The 21,836-nt window shown below is 40.4% G+C and overlaps 1 protein-coding gene across 1 annotated transcript in view; it reads left to right on the forward strand.

Annotated features, from left to right (window-relative positions):
- Positions 1-16,803, forward strand: part of LOC110258457 (butyrophilin subfamily 1 member A1-like) — an 85,174-nt gene extending 68,371 nt beyond the window's left edge. The window contains exons 4-5 of the mRNA XM_084970541.1: positions 15,941-15,962; positions 16,136-16,803. Of these exons, the coding sequence (XP_084826667.1) occupies positions 15,941-15,962; positions 16,136-16,704 (591 nt within the window). The 3' untranslated portion in view covers positions 16,705-16,803. The remainder of the gene's footprint in view (positions 1-15,940; positions 15,963-16,135) is intronic.
- The last annotated feature ends 5,033 nt before the right edge of the window (positions 16,804-21,836 follow it).

Raw genomic sequence — 21,836 nt, forward strand, 5'->3', positions numbered from 1 at the left:
TGTAGGAATCTGGGTGCTCCTATATTAGGGGCATATATATGGATGATTGTAATATTCTCCTCTTGAATGGATTCTTTAACCATTAAATAGTGTCCTTCTTTGTCTTTCTTTAAGGCCTTCATTTTAAAGTCTATTTTGTCTGATATGAGTATTGCAACTCCTGCTTTCCTGTCTTGTCCATTGGCATAAAATACCTTTTCCCATTCCCCCACTTTCAATCTATATGTGTCCTTTGCCCTAAGGTGAGTTTGTTGTACACATCGGATTTAATCTTATCCAATCTGCCACTCTGTATCTTTTGGCTGCATCATTCAGTCCATAGACATTTAAGGTGATTCTTGATAGATATGTATTTATTGCTATTTTAAAACTTGCTTTCCAGTTGATTCCATGTTTCTCTTTTCTTCATTTCTTTTTTTGGTTGGATGATTTCCATTTATTTTATGCTTAAGTATTTTTCTTTTCAGTTTCTGTGAATGTAATGTTTGGTTTTGATTTGTGGTTGCATTGTTTTTTAAGTATGTAAACCCCTTCCTACATCTGCTTGCTTTAGCCTGACAGTCATATAGGTTCAAACACATCATTAAAATAAAAAACAAGAATTTATATTTTCTTACTTACCTTCCCCACATTGTATGATTTTGATGTCTTTTTTTTTTAACTAATTCATGTTTAGATTGTGTGCTAGTTTATTTAAGTGATTGCTTTCCAATTGTGGTTTCCTCCATCTTAGTTCTTCTTACTTCTTTTTTTTTTCTTAATTTAAAGAAGCCCTTTAAATATTTCTTTTAGAATGGGTTTAGTATTGCTGTACTTTTTCAGCTTTTGTTTGTTGGAAAATTCTTTATTTCTCCTTCTATTTTAAATAATATTCTTGCTGGATACAGTATTCTAGGTTGCAACTTCTTTCCTTTCATCACTTTATATATATCTTTCCACTCCCTTCTGGCCTGTAGTGTTTCTGTAGAGAAATCAGCTGATAGCCTTATGGGGGTTCCCTTATAATTAATGCTTTGCTATTGTCTTGCTGCCTTCAGAATCCTCTCTTTATCTTTAACTGCCATTTTTATTATAATATGTCTTGGTGTGGTCCTATTTGGGTTCAGCTTGTTTGGGGCTCTCTGTGCTTCCTGTATCTTGGTATCAGCTTCCTTTAGATTTAGTTTTCCAATAAATTTCTTCAAATATATTTTAAATCCCCTTTTCGTTTTCTTCTCCTTCTGGAATTCCTATTATTCATATTGGCCTGCTTTATTTATTTACTTTTTTCACTGTACACCATGGGGACCCAGTTACACATACATGTATACACAAATTATTCTCCCATTGCCATGCTCCATTGTAAGTATCTAGACATAGTTCTCAGTGCTACACAGCAGGATCTCATTGTAAATCCATTCCAAGAGCAATAGTTTGCATCCGTTAACCCCAAGCTCCCAATCCCTCCCCCTCCCCCTGGGTAACCACAAGTCTATTCTCTAAGTCCATGATTCTCTTTTCTGTGGAAAGTTACCTTTGTGCCTTATATTAGATTCCAGATATAAGTGATATCATATGGTATTTATCTTTCCCTTTCTGACTTACTTCACTCACTATGAGAGTCTCTAGTTCCATCCATGTTGCTGCAAATGGCATCATTTCATTCTTTTCATGGCTGAGTAGTATTCCATTGTGGATATATACACCACCTCTTCCTAATCCAATCATCTGTTGATGGACATTTGGGTTGTTTCCATGTCTTGGCTACTGTGAATAGTGCTGCAATGACATGCAGGTGCGTGTCTCTTTTTCAAGGAAAGATTGTCTGGGTATATGTCCAGGAGTGGGATTGCTGGATCATATGGTAGTTCTATGTATAGATTTCTATGATACCTCCATACTGTTCTCTATAGTGGCTGTATCAGCTTACCTTCCCACCAAGGATACAGGATGGTTCCCTTTTCTCCACAACCCCTCCAAAATTTGTTATCTGTGGACTTATTAATGATGACCAATCTGACTGGTGTGAGGTGGTATCTCATGGTAGTTTTTTCTTTTGGTTTTGGGTCTGGTGTCCTGATTGGGCGATTTCCATTTTTCTATCTTCCAAGTCACTAATTCATGCCTCTGCATTATTCATCATGCTCTTTAGTGACTTTAACTCAGTTTGCATCTCTGCAAATGAGTTTTCGAATTTTTCTTGGCTCCTTATGTTTTCTAGCTCCCCTCCCAAGTAATCCGCATTACTGTTCATATCCTCTACTAATTCCTTCAGTATTTTCATTATCTATCTTTTGAGCTAAATGTCTGCCAGGTGGCAAAATTCTGTTTCATTGTTGACTGCTTTAGGTGACTTCTTCTGTTCCTTTAACTGGGAATGGTTTCTGAGCTTCTTCGTCTTGCTTATGTTTGTCTTTTCCCCTGAGTTTAGGGAAGCCAAACTGTAGTCTTGTGGAGGCCACTTCTATGCAAGAGCGCCCCTTTGTATTTTTTTTGGGGGGTTAGTATTTATTTTTTGTGTGGGAGTCTGAATATTTGCTGTCTCTTTCTTTGATGTGAGCAGGCTGTTATCCCCAGGATGCTCAGTGTGTTTTCAGGGAGAAGGAGGCAAAGGGTAAGGCCAGCAGTCAGTGCCTGGTCGTTGGGCTCTCAGCAGCAGCAAGGACCTGCAGGAAGCTGGCACGAGCTACTCCTAGTTTCAGGGCCCTGGGAAGTGGTAATGAGCTCTAGGCAGATCTACAAAGTGTCTGGAGCATTTGGCAGTAGCAGCAGCTGGGTGTGTGAGTTCCTAGGGGAGGGAGTGAGAGCAACAACAGCTAGTATTCAATTATAATGCCCTCCTCTGAGGTGATTGGAATTGCAGGTGGTGCCTGTCCAGGGACCCCTAGTGGTAGCAGGCCATGACCACCTCTGGAGTTAGTGATAACTGCGGTGGTTTGCCCACCACCTGTAGACCATGCATGAAGCACCCCATCTCACTTAGCCCACATAGGAGGTGCTGCACAGGCTGCTCCTAGTTGCAGGATCCTGGGAAGTGACAGGGATCAGGTATGTGGGTACTGCCATGAGCATTCAGCAGTGGCAGCAACAGGGCCAGTTTGTGTCCAGGGGTACAAGAGCACCAACAGGTGGTGTTTGGTCACAATGCCCTCCTCTCTGTTGCCCTTGAGGTGACTGGGACTGCAAGTGGTGCCTGTTCATGGACCCCTAGTGGTAGCGGGACACTCCCACATCTGGAGCCAGAGAAAACTGCGGTGGTTTGCCCCCACCTTCTGTAGACCATGCAAGAAGCACCTCATCCTGCTTAGCCCCCACAGGAGGTGCTGCACAAGCTGCTCCTAGTTGCAGTTTCCTGGGATGGGACAGTGATCAAGCGTCTGGGCACTGCCCAGGGTTTTCGGCAGTGGTAGCAGCAGAGCAGGTGTGTTCCCAGTGGAGTGAGAACAACAACAGGTGGTGTTCCATCACAATGTCCTTCTCTATGGTGCCCTCTGAGGTGGTTGGGGTGGCAAGTTTTTTTTTTCTTTTTTTTTTGTATTTTTGCTATTTTTTTGGGCCACTTCCGTGGCATATGGAGGTTCCCAGGCTAGGGGTCTAATCGGAGCTGTAGCCGCTGGCCTATGCCAGAGCCACAGCAACGCGGGATCCGAGCCGCGTCTGCAACCTACACCACAGCTCACGGCAACGCCGGATCGTTAGCCCACTGAGCAGGGGCAGGGATCGAACCCGCAACCTCATGGTTCCTAGTCGGATTCATTAACTGCTGCGCCACGACGGGAACTCCTGCAAGTTATTTTTGTTCAGTTATCCCCAGTGGCTGTGGGCCACATCCACCTTTGGAGTTAGAGATAACTGCAGTGGTTTGCCCCCACCACGTTCAGACCACACAAGAAACACCCTGCCCCACTTAGTGCATGCAGCAGGTGCTGTGCCAGCTGTTCCTAGTTGTAGGGTCTTGGGAAGGGACATTGACCAAGTGTCTAGGCATTACCCAGAATGTTTGTCAGTGGCAGGTGCAGGGCGGGTGTGTTCCCAGGGGAGTGACAGCAACAGCATACATGCTTGGTTGCATGCCTTTTTTTTTGGCCAATACCCGAGGTGACTGAGGCCACAGGTGGAGCCCACTCACAGACCCCCAGTGGTGGCAAGCCATGCCTCCCTCTGGCCTCGGAGATGACTGCCCCGGTCTGACCCTGATGCTAGGGAGGATGAAGGATGGCAGTTGCAGCCAGACCACAATAGTGAATGTCGTCCTTTCCCTGATGCTAGGGAGGAAGAAGGATGGCAGTTGCAGCCAGACCACAATAGTGAATGTTGTCCTTTCAAAACTGCAGCCATTACCTCATTCTTTCTCCACGGAAAGAGCTTCTCAATATTTTTTTGCCAGAGGCACCATGCTGCACTTAGCCCCCTGATGCCCTTAACCCACACAAGAGGGGACTGGCCACTGGTAGCCTTTCACAAGAAGGTCCCAGACTCCTGTAAAGGAGCAAGAGGCTTCTCACACAGAGCGTGCTCCAGAGCCGCCCTGCCCTCTGAGAGAGCCCACAGGCACACACGCATGCGCAGGAGGAAAGTGTGCAGGGAGTTTCCTATGGCGGTCCACCCCTTCTCCTCTCCCTTCCCCAACAATGGTGCCTTGCCTCTCCTGTGGCCAGGACCTTTCCCCGGGTTCCCTCTGCTGTGGCATTCCACTCCCCAGCCTGTAGCACACCGATCCCCCACCCATGGCGCACTGCTCCTTAGCCCCTTAGGCTGTCCCCACACAACCAGCCCCTGTCCTCTTCCTAGGACTGATATACGCAGCCTAAGTCTCATCACCAAGCCCCTGCCCAAGCATCTCAGGCTGTGGTGTCCTGGCTGGTGGTTCAGATGATCTGGCTGGCTCTCTCTCTCTGCTTTGCCCTCCTCAGTCCAGCTGCTGTGCTTTTCTTAGTGACTTTGAGGTCCCTCTGTCTTGGCTGATCTTTCCATCAGTTAGGTGGCTTTCCAGGGTGTGGGTTCCTTTTCCTTCACTGCTCCCTCTCAGGAATCCTAGTCCCATCCTGGTTCCTTTTGTCTCTCTCTCTCTCTCTTTTTTTTTCCTTTTCTTCTACCCAGTTATGTCAAGAGTTTCTTGCCCTTTTTGGAGTTTTGAGTTCTTTTGCCAGCATTCAGTTGCTGTTCTGTGCGAGTTGTTTTACATGTAGATGTGTTTTTTTTGTGTTTGTGGGAGAAGGTGAGCAAGACCTCTTTCTTCTCCACCATCTCGCTCTGCCCCCTTGACAGATATTTTAATTGCCTCCAAAACATTTCCTCTTGATTGTCTTACTTATATTTCAAATTTAACATACATAACAATGAACTCACCATTTGCTCAGGACGCATTCTCCTGTGGCTGTAATCTCATTCTCAGGGAATGCCAAATCATCTACTCATTATATTTAGCACTTTCAATATTTTCTGATTATAATTATTTAGAGAATTTTGTTTGATGGTTTTTTTGCTGCACCTATGGCATATGGAAATTCCTGGGCTAGGGGTCAAATTGGAGCTGCAGCTGCCAGGCTACACCACAGCCACAGCAACAGCAACATAGGATCTGAGCCATGTCTGTGACCTACACCACAGCTTATGGCAATGCCAGATCCCTAAACCACCGAGCGAGGCTGGGGATTGAAACTGCATTGTCTTGAATACTTGTATTTGTTACCTCTCAGCCACCATAGGAACTCCCAAGGAAATATTTTTCTGAAGTGTGTACTTTTTCTGTTTATTTTTTGTGTGTATTAATCGGCTTTTCGTATTTTTGCTCTACTATCAGAAGATTACTGCTGGAAATATGGGTAGCTCTGTTTGGTATGTCAACCCAACCTGATATTTAAACAGTCATAAAAGTGGAAATGGTCATGTTCCTTCAGATTTAAAATCCTGCTGCCTTGGAAAACATGGTTCAAAATCTGGCAAATGTACATTCGTTTGAGGCCCTTTTCTTCAAGGGAGAAGAGTTTTTCTTCAAAGAATTCCAAAATTGCAGGAAATTTTGCACTGTCCCCTTCTTCTCTCCTGCCCCTGAAAACCTCCTGCACTGTCCAAGCACCTAAGAATGTCCAGTGGGAAAATGCAGCCCTCGGTGTGGGAGCCTTCAATTTCTGAGTAATTACCCCAGATACACCTAACTATCAAGAGACTCTGATTTTCCTCTCTCCTCCACCCATGTCCCTTTGCTTGAGCCAAGCCCCTTGCTTGAGTCAGCAAATTCCCCCAGGAGATAAAATGGCCAGTGACTCAGAAGCTGTGTTATATATGCAATGGAATACTACTCAATCATAAAGGGAAAGAAGTAACACCATTTTCCACAACCCAGATGGACCTAGAGATTATCATACTAAGTGAAGTAAGTCATAATGAGAAAGAAAAATACAATATGAGGAGTTCCTGTCATGGCTCAGGGGTTAACGAATCTGACCAGAAACCATGAGGTTGTAGGTTCAATCCCTGGCCTTGCTCAGTGGGTTAAGGATATGGTATTGCTGTGAGATGTGGTGTAGGTCACAGATGCAGCTTGGATCCCATGTTGCTGTGGCTCTGGCATAGGCTGGCAGCTACAGCACCAATTAGACCCTTAGCCTGGGAACTTCCATATGCCACGTGTGTGACCCTAGAAAAAAGAAAAGATTATCATTCAGGATTTCCTGACGTGGTGCAGTGGTTAATGAATCTGACTAGGAACCATGAGGTTGCAGGTTTGATCCCTGGCTTTGCTCAGTAGGTTAAAGATCCAGTGTTGCCATGAGCTGTGGTGTAGGTCACAGATGCAGCTTGGATCTGGTGTTGCTGTGGCATAGGCTGGCAGCTGTAGCTCTGATTAGACCCCTAGCCTGGGAACCTCCATATGCCATGAGTGTGGCCTTGAAAAGACAAAAGACAAAAAAAAAAGATTATCATTTATATTTGAAGGCAAGAGTAAAAGTTTTACAGCCAAGCATAAGCATCACCATGAAACCATCCTTATAAGATCATTTCTAAGTAGAAAAGAAATACAACTAGAAATATGAAATTTATGAAAGGAAAAATCTCATCTTAAAAAGCAAATATACAGTAAAGGTAGTAGATAAACACATTACAAAGCTAGTAGATAGGTTAAAAGGCAAAAATACTAAAAACATCTATATCTATAATAAGTCGTTAAGGGATACACAAAACAATAAGATATATGATGTATGATGTCAAAAACATTAAATATGGTTGGAAGGGGTAAAAATACATTGCAGTTAGAGTGCATTTACACTTACGAGATTGGAGTTCTTGTAGCTCAGCAACAATGAACCTGACTAGTATCTGTGAGAATGGGTGTTCAATCCCTGGCCTTACTCAGTGGTTAAGGATCTGGTGTTGCTGTGAGCTGTGGTGTAGGCCAGCAGCTATAGCTCTGATCTGACCCCTAGCCTGGGAACTTCCCTATGCTGCAAATTCACCCCTCCCCAGTAAATAAACTTAGGAGATCATCAGCTATATAGAGGTTGTGTTATTTGAACCTCATGGTAACCAAATACCAATCACTTACATATACACCCAAAAATATTCAAACATAGCACTTAAGAAAGTCATCAAATCACAAGGGAAGAGAGCAAAAGAGGAAAGAAACAAAAAAGAACTACCAAAACAGGAAACAATGAACAAGATGTCAAAAAGTATATCCCAATCAATAATTGCTTCAATTATAAATGCTTCAATCAAAAGACATAGAAGAGCTGAAGATTCTATCCCAAAACAGCAGAGTAAGATTTCTTTCCCAAATATGCATGGAACAGTCTTTAGGATAGATCACATTCTAGGCTACAATGCAAGTCTCAATGAACTTGAAAGATTAAAACTATATCAAGCATTTTTTCTACTCAAGAGTATGAGACCAGAAGTCAACTATAAAAAATTAAGAACATGTGGAAGGAAAACAATATATTACTAAACAACTAAGGGGTCACCGAAAAAATCAATGAGGAGGTAAAACATACCTGGATCAAATGAAAATGGAAACACATTGATCTAAAATCTGTGAGACACAGCAAAAGCAGTACTGAGAGGGAAATTTATAGCAACATAAGCCCATCTCAGTAAACAAGAAAAATTTCAAATAAACAATCTAACCTCAAGGAACTAGATAAAGGAAAATAATCAAAACCAAAGTAAGCAGGAGGAAAGAAATATTAAAGATCAGAGCAGAAATAAATGAAGTAGAGACTTAGAAAAGATCAAAGAAACTAAGAATTGCTTCTTTAGAGATAAGATTGATGTAATTTTAGCTGGGCTCATCAAGAAAAAAGAAGCCCAATAAATAAAATTATAAATGAAAGAGAAGTTACACTGATACTACAGAATTACAAAGGAATTACAAAGGCATTGCTACAAACAGTTATGTTACAATAAAATGGACAGCCTAGAACAAACGAATAAATTCTTGGAAACATAATCTCCCAAGATTGAATCAAAAGAAATATAAAATAAGAACAAACTGATGATCATTAGTGATACTGAATCAGTAATAATTATTTCAAAAAAACCTCCAAAAAAAACCCAAATGTCTAAGACCGAATGGCCTCACAGGTGAATTCTACCAAACATTTAAAGAAGAGTCAATATTTATCTGCTTAAACTATTCCAAAAAACTGAAGAGGAAGGAATGCTTCTGAATTCCTTCTGTGGGGCTAATATCATCCTGATACCAAAATCAGACAAAGGCCATACACAAAAAAAGAACATTTCAGGCCAATATAACTGATGAACATAGATGCAAACAATCCTCTGCAAATATTTGCAAGCTGAATTTAACAGTGCATTACATGAATCATACATCATAATCCAAGGGGATTTTCCTAAGGATGCAAGAATGCTGTTTTAGTCTAGTGAACACAGGAGAGATGGAGAAAAAGACCACACAATTGATAAAATACCACCAGAGAGATTTCATCCAAGAATATAAGACAAGTAAAGTGCACATAGTACATAAAAACTCGAATCCTATAAATTATAGGACCTCGCATAAACTGTCTTTTTATAAATGCCAGTTCTATAAATGCATTAGTCTCTTGAAATTTGCATTTGTTTTTTAAAGGGACATCAATACAGACTATAAAATTAGTGTTTAAAGTACAGTCTTCTAACAGTTTGCTCATATAATTATAGCATGTATTTTCCTCCTAACTCATTTTTGAAAATTGTATTTCCCCCAATACATGAATCAGTCATTAACATCACCTTTATTCCATTTATTTTCTGTTTGTTTACAAAAGATTTGTTTGCTGAGAAATTCTCTACTATTATGTAAGTTAATAGGAATGAGAAGTATTTAATTAGAGCTATGTCACTAAATTCTTTGACTTTCTGCAGTATATAATAAAATCAGAGAGTACAAGATTTCAAAGCTAATTTTGAAAGTTGTTCAATTGATAACTAAATTAATTTTTATTACAATTTTGTTAAATGCAAAGAATTAGAAACCATTAGCATTGCAAACAGACATATAGTCATTCACTTTCTCAACGGTTGTGATATCTTCTAAAAAGACTTTTGGGGACTTATACATATGTTTACTCTAACTATGCAAATAATGTTTTCATATAAAGCTATCTTGCTTAATCTGATATAGTTGGAAGAATTTTCAAAATTAAAAAAATTAATTTCAGTACACTACTACCAAGATAAAAATTTTTATAAAATTATTTTATTAAGTATATGTCTTCATATAAATTTTAAATTACTTATATCCTTAAAACTATTCATAAAAGAAATATGTACAGGATAAAATCCTAGTTATTTTCTGTTCATATCTTCACCATTCTTCTTTTATTCCATCAATTATGAAATTCATTCCCTGTTTTCACTTTTCTAAGACAGAAATGTGATTCCTTGCTATTTTTCCATTCTTGTTTATTTTTGTTCATTTTTTTCTGGTTATGATTCATCCCACCAACTTTCTGTGAACTGGAAATTTTCAGCTCGTTATCATTTTCTGTGTTGTCTTTCCTGGACATTTACTTGAGCTTTTTATCCATTTTACTTTTCAGGAGTACTTCAGAATGAAATTGGTAACTTTTTTTCCTGATAATCTTTTAGTGATGTAATTTCTAGAAACACATTTTCTTTGTTTCCTTTCCTTCTTTTGATATATTCTTAGGCTTCTGTCTTCCAGATAATTACCATAATTTCAAAATAAAGTTGTTGAGATGAAGGGGCTTAGTCTAAGAAGAATGTGTTTTTTCCATTAAATAGAAATTTTCTTTAAACTGGGTTCTCCAATATGTCCTTTGAGATGGATTGCCCATAATTTAGCATGTCTTTCCTCCTTCCTTCCTTCCTTCCTCCCTCCCTCCCTCCCTCCCTTCCTTCTTGTCTTTATTTAATCTATGCACCCACTCCTCCACTGTCTCTAGCATATTTTATTGCTTCTATATTTCTACCTTTCCTTCACCTGACTACTTTTATTATCATGCTTTTTTAAAAAAATAATATAAAGATAACACATAATAGAAAGAGGAAGTTCAAGGGATTCAAAGAAGAAGCACAGTAAAGATGGAGAAATGGACAAAATAATGAGAGAAAACAGGGAAGGAAAACCAAGTAAGGAATTACTTATTTTGTTCCTTTGCAGCCTGGAGGAATTCACAGTTATATCCTGGTGAGCAACATGGACACTGATGAAAAAAATCTATTTGCAAAGATATTTTATTTTTTTATTTTATTTTATTTATTTTTATTTTTTTATTACTCAGATGAATTTATCACATCTGTAGTTGTATAATGATCATAACAATCTGATATCACAGGATTTCCATCCCACAGCCCAAGCACAGCCCCCCACCCCCCAAACTGTCTCCTCCGGAGACCATAAGTTTTTCAATGTCTGTGAGTCAGCATCTGTTCTGCAAAGAAGTTCCGTCTGTCCTTTTTTCAGATTCCACATGTCAATGAAAGCATTTGATGTTGCTGTCTCATTGTATGGCTGACTTCACTTAGCATGATAGTTTCTAGGTCCAGCCATGTTGCAAAAAATGCGGTTATCTCGTTCTTTTTACTGGCTGAGTAATATTCCATTGTGTATATGTACCACATCTTCTTGATCCACTCCTCTGTCGATGGACATTTAGGTTGTTTCCATGTCTTGGCTATTGTAAAGAGTGCTGCAATGAACATTGGAGTACATGTGTCTTTGCGAGTCGTGGTTTTCTCTGGATAGATGCCCAGGAGTGGGATTGCTGGATCAAAATGGCAGTTTCTATGTTTAGTTTTCTGAGGAATCTCCATACTGCTTTCCACAGTAGTTGCACCAATTTACAATCCCACCAACAGTGGAATAGGGTTCCCTTTTCTCCCCACCCACTCCAGCACTTATTGTTTGTAGACTTTTGGAAGATGGTCATTCTGGCTGGTGTAAGGTGGTACCTCATCGTGGTTTTGATTGGCATTTCTCTAATAATGAGTGATGTTGAATATCATTTCATGTGTTTCTTGGCCATCTGTATGTCTTTGGAGAATTGTCTGTTTAGATCTTCTGCCCATTTTTTGATGGGGGTGTTTGTTTTTTTAGTATGGAGCTGCAGAAGTTGTTTATAAATTTTGGAGATGAATCCCTTGTCAGTTGCTTCATTTGCAAAGATTTTCTCCCATTCTGTGGGTTGTCTTTTCATTTTGTTTAGGGTTTCCTTTGCTGTGCAGAAACTGTGAAGTTTGATTAGGTACCATTTGTTTATTTTTCATTTTATTGTCAATACTTTGATAGGTGGATCTGAGAAGATGTTGCTGTTGTTTATGTCAGAGAGTGTTTGACCTATGTTATCCTCTAGGAGTTTGAGAGTATCTGGTCTTCTATCTAGGTCTTTAATCCATTTGGAGTTGATTTTTGTATATGGTGTTATGGACTGTTATAATTTCATTCTTTTCTGTGTGGCTGTCCAGTTTTCCCAGCACCACTTATTGAACAGGCTGTCTTTTCTGCATTGTATAGTCTTGCCTCCTTTGTCATAGATTAGTTGGCTGTAAGTGCATGGGTTGAATTCTGGGCTTTCTATCCTGTTCCACTGATGTATATGTCTGTCTTTGGGCTGGTACCTTACTGTTTTGAGGATTGTTGCTTTGTAGTATAGTCTGAAGTCAGGGAGCCTGATTCCTCCAGCTCCATTTTTCTTTTTCGGGATGTCTTTGGCTATTCTGGGTCTTTCGTGCTTCCAAACAAACTTTAAAATATTTTGTTCAAGTTCTGTGAAAAATGTCCCTGGTGATTTGATAGGGATTGCATTGAATTTGTAGATTGCCTTGGACAGTATAGTCATTTTGATAATATTGACTCTTCCAATCCAAGAGCATGGTATATCTTTCTATCTATTTGTGTCATCTTTGATTTCTTTCATCAGTGTCTTCTAGTTTTCGGAGTACAGGTCTCTGTCTCTTTAGGTAGGTTTACTCCTAGGTATTTTATTCTTTTGGATGCGGTGGTAAATGGGATTGCTTCCCTAATTTCTCTTTCTTTCATTGTTAGTGTATAGAAATGCCATCGATTTCTGTGTATTGATTTTGTATCCTGCAACTTTGCCAAAGTCATGAATGAGCTCTAACAGTTTTCTGGTAGCTTCTTTAGGATTCTCTAGGTATAGTATCATGTCATTTGCAAATAGTGATAGTTTTACTTCTTCCTTTCCAATTTGGATTCCTTTTATTTCTTTTACTTCTCTGATTGCTGTGGCTAGGACTTCCAAAACTATGTGGAAGAGTACTGGCGAGAGCGGACATCCTTGTCTTGTTCCTGATCTCAGCGGGAATTCTTTCAGCTTTTCACCATTGAGAATGATGTTCGCTGTGGGTTTGTCATATATGGCCTTTATCATGTTGAGGTAGGTTCCCACTGTGCCCACTTTCTGAGTGGTTTTTATCAGAAATGGGTGTTGGATTTTGTCAAAGGCTTTTTCTGCATCTATAGAGAGGATCATATGGTTTTTATTCTTCAGTTTGTTAATGTGGTGTATCACATTGATGGATTTGTGGATATTGAAGAACTCTTGCATCCCTGGGACAGATCCCACTGGATCATGATGTACAATCCTTTGAATGTATTGTTGTATGTTAAAGTCCCCCACTATGATTGTGTTATTATCAATTTCTCCTTTTAAGGTTGTTAGCAGTTGCCTTATATATTGTGGTGAACGTATGTTGGGTGCATAGATATTTAAAATTGTTATAACACCTTCTTGGAGTGATCCTTTGATCATTATGTAATGTCCTTCATTGTCCTGAAAATATTCTTCATTTTAAAATCTATTTTGTTTGATATGAGTATTAGCTACTGCAGCTTTCTTTTGATCCCCATTTGCATGAAATATTTTCTTCCATCCTCTCACTTTCAATTTGTATGTGTCCCTACAAGTGAAGTGGGTCTCTTGAAGACAGCATATATATGGATCTTGTTTTTGTATCCATTCTGCCAGTCTATGTCTTTTGGTTGGGGATTTAGTCCATTCACATTTAAGGTAATTATTGATATGTATGTTTTTATTGCCATTTTCTTGATTGCTTTGGATTTGTTTTTGTTGCTCTTTTTTTCTTTCCTTCTTCTCTTCTTCTTTTCTGCCTACAGAAGTTCCTTTAGTATTTGTTGTAAGGCTGGTTTAGTGTTGCTGAATTCTCTCAGCTTTTGCTGATCTGAGAAGGTTTTGACTTCTTCTTCAAATCTGAAGGAGAACCTTGCTGGGTAGAGTAATCTTGGTTGGAGGTTTTTTCCTTTCATCGCATTGAGTATATCATGCCTCTCCCTTCTGGCCTGCAGAGCTTCTGTTGAAAAATCTGCTGATAGCCTTATCGGGGTTCCCTTGTATGTTATTTGTTTCTTTTCCCTAGCTGCTTTCAAGATTTTCTATTTGTCTTTAATTTTGGTCAGTTTGATTAGTATATGTCTCAGGGTGTTCCTCCTTGGGTTTATTTTGTATGGTACTCGTTGTGCTTCCTGGATTTGAGCGAGTGATTCCTTCCCCATGTTAGGGAATTTTTTGGCTATTATCTCTTGGAATATTTTTTCTGTTTCCTTCTCTCTCTCTTCTCCTTCTGGCACCCCTATAATACGGATGTTGGTGCATTTCACATTGTTCCAGAGTTCTCTGAGACTCTCTTCATTTGTTTTCAATCTTTTTTCTCTTTTCTGTTCTGCTGTGTAATTTCCACTAATCTGTCCTCCACCTCGCTTATTCATTCTTCTGCCTCCTGTATTCTGCTGTTGGTGGCTTCTAATGAATCCTTTATTTCAGTTATTGTATTTTGCATCTCTTCTTGCTTAAGTTTTTTATCTTGTATCTCTTTGGTCAGTGTTTCCTGTAAGTTATCCATTTTTGCCTCCAGTTTATTTCCAATATCTTGCATCATCTTCAGCATCAACAGCCTAAAGTCTTTTTCCTGGAGGCTGAGAATCTCCTCATGGCTTAGCTGTTTTTCTGGGGTTTTTTCTTTCTCCCTCATCTGAGTTATAGTTCTCTGTCTTTCATTCTTATAGGTTTTTGGTATGGTGACCTTTTTATAGATAATAGAGTTGTAGCCTCTCTTACTTCTGATGTCTGCCCCCCTGTAGCTGAAGTCAGTATGGGGGCTTGGTGTAGGCTTCCTGATGGGAGGGGCTGATGCCTGCCCCCTGGTAGGAGGAGCTGATTCCTATCCCTCTGGTGGGTGGGGCTTAGTCTCTGGATGGGATTAGAAGCAGCTGTGTGCCTGAGGGGTCTTTAGGTAGCCTGTTTACTCAGGGGTGGGGCTGTGATCCCACATGGATTGTTGTTTGCCCTGGGGCTTCTCAGCAGCTGGCTGACAGGTGGGGCCAGATTTTCCCATAATGGCCACCTCCAGAGAAAGGTGCTGCTGCTGAATATTCCAGAGAGCTTTGCTTCCAATGTCCTTCCCTCACAACAAGCTACATTCACCCCTGTTTTCTCAGGATGTCCTCCAAGAACTGCAGTCAGGTTTGACCCAGATTCCCTTGGAGACTTTGCTTTGCCCTGGGACTCAGTGCACGTGAAAGTCTGTGTGCCCCTTTTAAGAATGGGGTCTCCGTTTCCCCCAGTCCTGTGGAGCTCTTGCACACAAGCCCCACTGGCCTTCAATGCCAGATGCCCTGGGGCTCTTTCTCCCTGTGCTAGATCCCCACACGTGAGAGTTTGATGTGTGGCTCAGAACTCTCACTCTTGTAGGTGAGTCTCTGTGAACCAGTTAGTTTCCAGTCTATGGAGCTTCCCATCCAGGAGGTATGGAGTTGTTTATATCATGAAATAGACCCTCCTACCTCTTGATTTGTCCTCCTCTTTTTCTTCTGGAGTAGGGTATATTTTTTAAGGTTTCCGGTCCATTTTGGTGAAGTGTGCTCAGACTTTAGTTGTGAATTTTGTTGTTTTTAGGAGAGAAGTTGAGCTCCAGTCCTTCTATTCTGCCATCTTAATTCTGTCTCCACAAAGATATTTTAAATAAATATCTATGTGTGTACAACAAATACTGAAAATCAAAGAAACTCAAAGCACCCCCTAGATTACCCAATATTTTAACAGATAATAATGTGTTTGAAACATTAAATTGTAGCCATTTTAAACTGCAACATTGTGTTTTGAGCATATGTACACTGGTATTCATGGGCTGAAATCTGAGGACACTAACATGAAAAATACTTTCTTTGGTCAGATACACCATGTTCCCTATTTTCTTGGAGACACCCTAAATAGTTTATAGATATTTATCCTATAGGAACGTTGACTTAGAAGACACAGAAGATGGGTCAGGTCTCAAGTCAGACACAATTTAATAGATTGTGAAAAGAAGTTCAAGTTATGAAAGAGTATATTCCTTGGTTGCTCTTATGCTTGACATAATCTTAGGAAATTTATTATATTCATGGTATTCTGGACAGACAGGCAGATTTATTTTTCAGATGGTGAGATCTCATGATTATTTTTTCTTTATATATTAGAGGAACGAGGAAATCGAAGCTGGTGAGTCTATCAAGATCCAGCAGGGAACTTGCTTTTTGTGGAGTGGCTGGAGGATTGCTGGGTAAAAGTGAGCTGGATCTACCCAGGGCCAGAGGAGTCCTGACAGAACGGGAGCCTTCTGGCCCATGCCTACAACCATTGCCAGAAACTTGATAGTCCACTTGTCTTTGCAGCAAATGTGACCCTGGATGAAGCCACTGCCCATCCTGCCCTCCTCGTGTCTGAAAGAGGGAGGCGAGTTACCTGGCAAGAAACTTGTCAAGATCTTCCCAGATCCACACAGAGATTCAACTCCATTCCCTGTGTGCTGGGTCAGCTGCGCATCAACTCAGGGAGGGCCTACTGGGAGGTGGAGGTTGGGGACATGCAATCTTGGGACTTGGGAATTTGTAGAGATAATGTGACCAGGGAGGGGGTATTCACTATGTCCCCACAGAATGGTTTCTGGGCCATTAGGCTCTATGACGGGGACTACTGGGCCCTCACCTCCCCGGAAACTTCTCTTCCTCTAAGAGAAAGACCCCTTAAGGTGGGGATATTCCTGGATTATGAGGCTGGAGATGTATCTTTCTACAACATGACAGATGGATCCCACATTTTCACCTTTCCCCAGAACACATTCTATGGTGTCCTGAGACCACTTTTCAGACTTTGGTCCTCTGACTCGGGCTCCCTAAACATCTGTTCAGCTGAAGGAGAATGTACTGATGTAATTCATAAGTCTACCCTCCAGGTGAAATGATCACTTTGCCCCAAAGAAGATCGCATTTCTCCCCTAGCAAGATATAAATACATTTTTTCCTAGTCCCTACTGGTTCATTGTCAATATAAAGCTCTGTGACACAGACTTGATGATTGTCCCTCATATCAGTTCTTCCTGTTTTTGTCATATATTCCTTCTCATTATTACCTTTTCCTATGACAACCTCCTACAAGTATTAGATTTCTTACACCCCCTTAGTGCATGTGACTAAAGGATGGTGTTGTATTAAAAGGTGAATTACAAGGATGTGTCCTTAAAGGAAAATTGTGTCTTTCTTTTCTTCTTTACTTTTCTTCTGGCTATAAAGTGTCATGATTAATGGAACTCAAAAGACATATATGACCATGTAATATGACGCAGATGGTAGAGAAATTGAAATGAACTTGGGAGTCTGACAACTCCATGGAGCCCCTCTATTGCCCAATTCTAGAATTCTTTTCTGTGAAACATAAACATTTATATCTTTAATCAATTTATGTGTTGGATATTTGTCCCTTGTGATTGATTCTTACCCTTACCAGTGCCCTCTGCCTTTAAGTTGGGCAGCAGATGACATCCACATTGAATATGCAAGTGAAACTGGAGGTATAAGTCCTGTACTTGGTTACATAGCTACTCCTACTCCTGCACTGTGTCAGTCTCATCAGGCCCCTTTATGTCTCCTAATTCATTCGTCACTCCTGACTTCACTTCCTACCCTTTTCCCTACTTGGTGTCATGGCTAATAATTTCAAGTATTCTCTTCCTACGAAATGGAAATCCTGGTGTCATTGTTTTTCTGCCACAATAACTTGGCAAAATACAAATACAAATTAATCTAATTATACATTTGTATACTGGCAGCCTAAAATGCTATAACAGTCTACCCAAATGAGTAGATGTTTCTTTCATATATGTTTAACAATCTTTCAACTCGTGCACACCACTACTATCCCGTAATCCTCTCCAGCCATTTGCATTCCCTTACTTTTGGTAGGCAGTTTTCTTAAACATTTCTCTTTCTTTAAACTTGCAACTACTGACTCCTTATTCTCAGTTTATGACTGTATTCCTTCTTTGAATTTAATAAGAAGAAGAAACCGAAGAAAAATCCATCATGAGGGAACTATCTGAACTTTTTAGCAACAAATAGAACAAACTTATTCAATTCTGTATTTCTCTGTTATTCCTTCCTCACTGTTATATTAGGGAAGAATCTCTCTTCCTTTACTTGAGATACTGATCCTTCTTCTCTCCGTCCATCCTGTACTGCCCTCTCTGGTACTGGGATCCCCCAGTTATTCCTCCTCAGCCTTTGTACTAGCTTCTTCCTATGTACCTTAAAATTTTGAAAATCTTTCTCATTTAAAACGAAAGCAATACAATATTCTATCAACCCCCATATCTTGTCATAATCAACATCCTCAGAATAGTTATCATATAATCTATTCATATTGCCTGTTTCCTTTTCATCCTCAGCATATTGTATCATATGTGTTTTGTGTCCTCCCTTCCCAACTCCTCAAATTTAACATACCGAATTACTAATCTCTAGTATTCAGCATGTGACCTTATTTGGAATTAGGGTCATTCAAGGTGTAATTAGCTAGGATGGGGTCATGTTAGATTAGGGTGGTTTCCTAATCTAACATGACTGGTGTCCTCATAAAAAGGTGAAATGTGGACACAGATTGCTGGCAAAGCATCAGATGTTAGGAGAGAGGCATGGAAGGGACCATTTTTTAGTGCTTTCAAGGGAGTATGACCCTGCTGATACCTTGGTTTCAGATTTCTAGCATCTGCAATTGTGAGATGATAATCTTCTGTTGTTTAATCTACTCGGTTTATCAGCCCTTGCAAATTAATACACTCTATTTTATCTATTTTTATCTATTTTTGGATGGTGCCTGTCTGTCACACAGAACCATCTATAAACCTGGCTCAACTTTTCTCCTTCTCTGAGGGCTAGTTGTAGGGAACTCACCATGGGTCCATAGGCACAGACTGGGAAAGATAAGAGAGTATAGCAAGACTGGGGACCATGGGCATTAGAACCAATTTTTTATGGAAATTATTTGTATCCTCAGGGCCTGCCCAAGCCTGATCTCATATACCCCTTCCACTGGATGTGGTGCTGCACAGGCTCAACTTTATGGCTTGGTGGGTGTGATGTTTTGATTTAGAATAAATATATGTTTGGTCTTTGTCTCTATTCTTGGCTTAGAGTGCCTAAAACCCTGGGAATTTCCTAAGAGATGAGAACAATAAAGGCGTCTTTTGTTATGATAATAAGGAGGTTTTTTAGAAAGCCAGGTAACCTAAGAAAGTGTTCTTATTTGGCAAGTGATTAGAGGGTTAAAATTTTGAGCCATCTGGTGGGGCGGGGGAGAGGAGCTGGAGTTTGAATTAAACCTGAAAAGGACTAGGCTCTGAGAGTCAGGGTTGGTGAACACACGGAGATTTGGGGAGAGTGGTGTGCCCCTTCCCGCATACCTTGCCCTGTGCATTGCTTCCATCTGGCTGTTCCTGAGTTATATCCTTTTATAATGAACTGGTGACCTAGTAAGTAAAATTTTGCTCTGAGTTCTGTGAGCTGCTCTAGCAAATTTGTCAGATTAGAGGCTGGGTCCTGGAAACTTCCAGTCTAAAGGAGAACAAGTAACAACCTGGACTTGTGATTGGTCTCTGAAGTAGGGGGCAGTGCTGTAGGACTGAGACCTTACCCTGTGTGATGTGATGCTATCTCCAGGTGGATAGTGTCAGAATGGAGATGAATCGTAGGACACGTACCTCATGTTGGAGAATTGTTTTGTGGTGTGAGGAAAAAACCAGTATCAAAATCAGTGTTGGAATGGTAGTGTATCAGATAACACCCAGTTTCTAATTGGAAGCTCAGGTCGCATGCTAATTTGTGACTCATGGGCATGTGTTCAGTCTCTGCTAAGATCCAGGGGCAAGCCAAAAACTGTTTCTGCAAAAGAGAGAAGTTGTGCGCAGAGGATGACAGAAATGTCCCCCCAACAATCTAAGGGACTGCTTTGTGACTCACCTATATGGGTCTATGAAAGTCTCAAACAGCATCTCTAAAACTACCACTTTAGGCACCACTGAATTTGTTGCAGCCTGTAGCCCAAGTGGCAGAACAGCTTGCATGGCTGCCCATACTCGATGTAGAGCCTTCTTTTGTTCTGTATCCCACTCAAAACAAAGAGTTTCCAGTCACATAAATGGGAAGGGGTGGCACACCTAGATGAAGAATATGATGCCACCCCAAATCCGAAGAGGCCCACTAGGCGTTATGACTCTTTTTTGGTGGAGAGAGAGGCCAGATGCCACAAAATTATCTTTAACCTTAGAAAGAATATCTCTATATGCCGTACAGCACTAAACCTCTAGAAATTTCACTAGTGTAGAAGTTCCCTGAATCTTTGTTGGACTTATTTCCCATCTTCTGAATGTCAATATCTTTCTTACCAATAAATTCAGAGTAGTTGCTACATTGTGTTCACTAGGTCTAGTCAGCACAATGTCATCAATGTGACTGAACAGTGTAATGTCCATGGAAGGGAAAGGTGACCAAGGTCCCTGGAGACTAAATTGCAACATAGGGCTAGAGAGTAGATATGCCCCTGAAGTAGGACAGAGAAGTTATATTGGTGGCCTTGCTCATTGAAAGCATTACTGCTTCTGGTGGTCTCTAACAACGAGTATCAAGGAAAAGCACTTGCAAAATCAATAGCTACTTATCAGAGGGTATGTTAATTTGCTCAAGCAATAAAACCACATCTAATACAGCAGATACAATTGAGGTCACCACCTGGTTAAGTTTGTGATAATCCATGATCATCCTCCCACCTGTTTTCTGTATAAGCCAAGTCGGTGCATTGAAGGAAGATGTGGGAAATCACTACCTCTGTGTCCTTCAAGTCACTGACAATGGCACTAATCTCTGCAGTCACTCCAGGAAAATGGTATTTGTGTATTATTTTCATAGAAGTCTTCCACTTGGCCTTTTTTTTTTTTTTTTTTTTAACCCTAATAGCTTTCATCCCACTTGTCGGGAACAAATGTGGATATTCTGCCGTATTCTGAGTGAGTCTATTCCAATCATGCATTCTGAAACTGGGTAAATGACCACAGGATGGGTTTGGGGGCCTATTCTACCCAGTGTAAAATGAACCCAAGCTAAAACTCCTTGGATCACCTACCCTTCATAAGCTTGTACTCTTGACTTGTGGACTTCAGTAAAGTTTGAGGTCTCCTGGAATTAGTGTCAGCTCAGAGTCAGTGTCCAGAAATCCGTGAAAGGTCTGATTATTTCCTTTTACCCAGTACATAGTCACCCTGGTCACCACAGGTCCCTCTGAGGAGGGTTTGGAGGAAGAGTAACTGCATGAATTTTTGACACTCTCTTTCATTAATTTTTAATGAAAGACCTTAAGACCTTCAACTGACTAGATGAGGCCGTCTCTATTACAGAGGTTAATATGCTTAAAGTCAGTTGATTTTAGATGCTAACCATACCTGCAACATATCTTCACAGTAGCATCTCGATCATCGGTTGATTAAATAACTGAGTACGATAGCCTAGCCAGGCTGACAAATAAAACGATGAGCATAGGCTCAACCTCTATCCTTCTAATCAGTATAATCAAGTTAGCTAAGGAAGGCATCCATAATACCTTATGAGATTCTTGGTACCTCTCTGCCCAGCTGTCAGGCTTAGATAAACTGAAGGTATTATTTACTCTGCCCTAGGAAGTTAATTCCAAACAGGTATTCCCAAACCAATGGACACATTCTGAAGTTATTTGTTAAGTTTAAACCTCCCAACGCACTGGATGATGGTCCAAGGAAGGATCTCACATGCTTATGATTCATGCGTTGACCCTAAACACTACCGTTTGAATCAGCTTCCCTTTGGTTTCTATACCAATTGACACTGTGACATTGAAATAATGATTTGTATTAATTATGCTTTGGCTATGCACATAAGACAACTATGAACAATATGGAATGAAGGGTTTGCAATAGGTATTTGACTATAGAATTGTTGGAGCTGATCAAGATGTCTACAAAAATCCACTGCAAGGGTTTACTAATTTTTTAATGTTAGTGACAGCTTGTCAATT

Source organism: Sus scrofa, chromosome 7 (genome assembly GCF_054392235.1).
Source record: "Sus scrofa isolate SSC_HxYL_T2T_F1_AM1 chromosome 7, Sscrofa_HxYL_maternal_Yorkshire_Landrace_v2.0, whole genome shotgun sequence".
Classification (NCBI taxonomy): Eukaryota; Metazoa; Chordata; class Mammalia; order Artiodactyla; family Suidae; genus Sus; species Sus scrofa.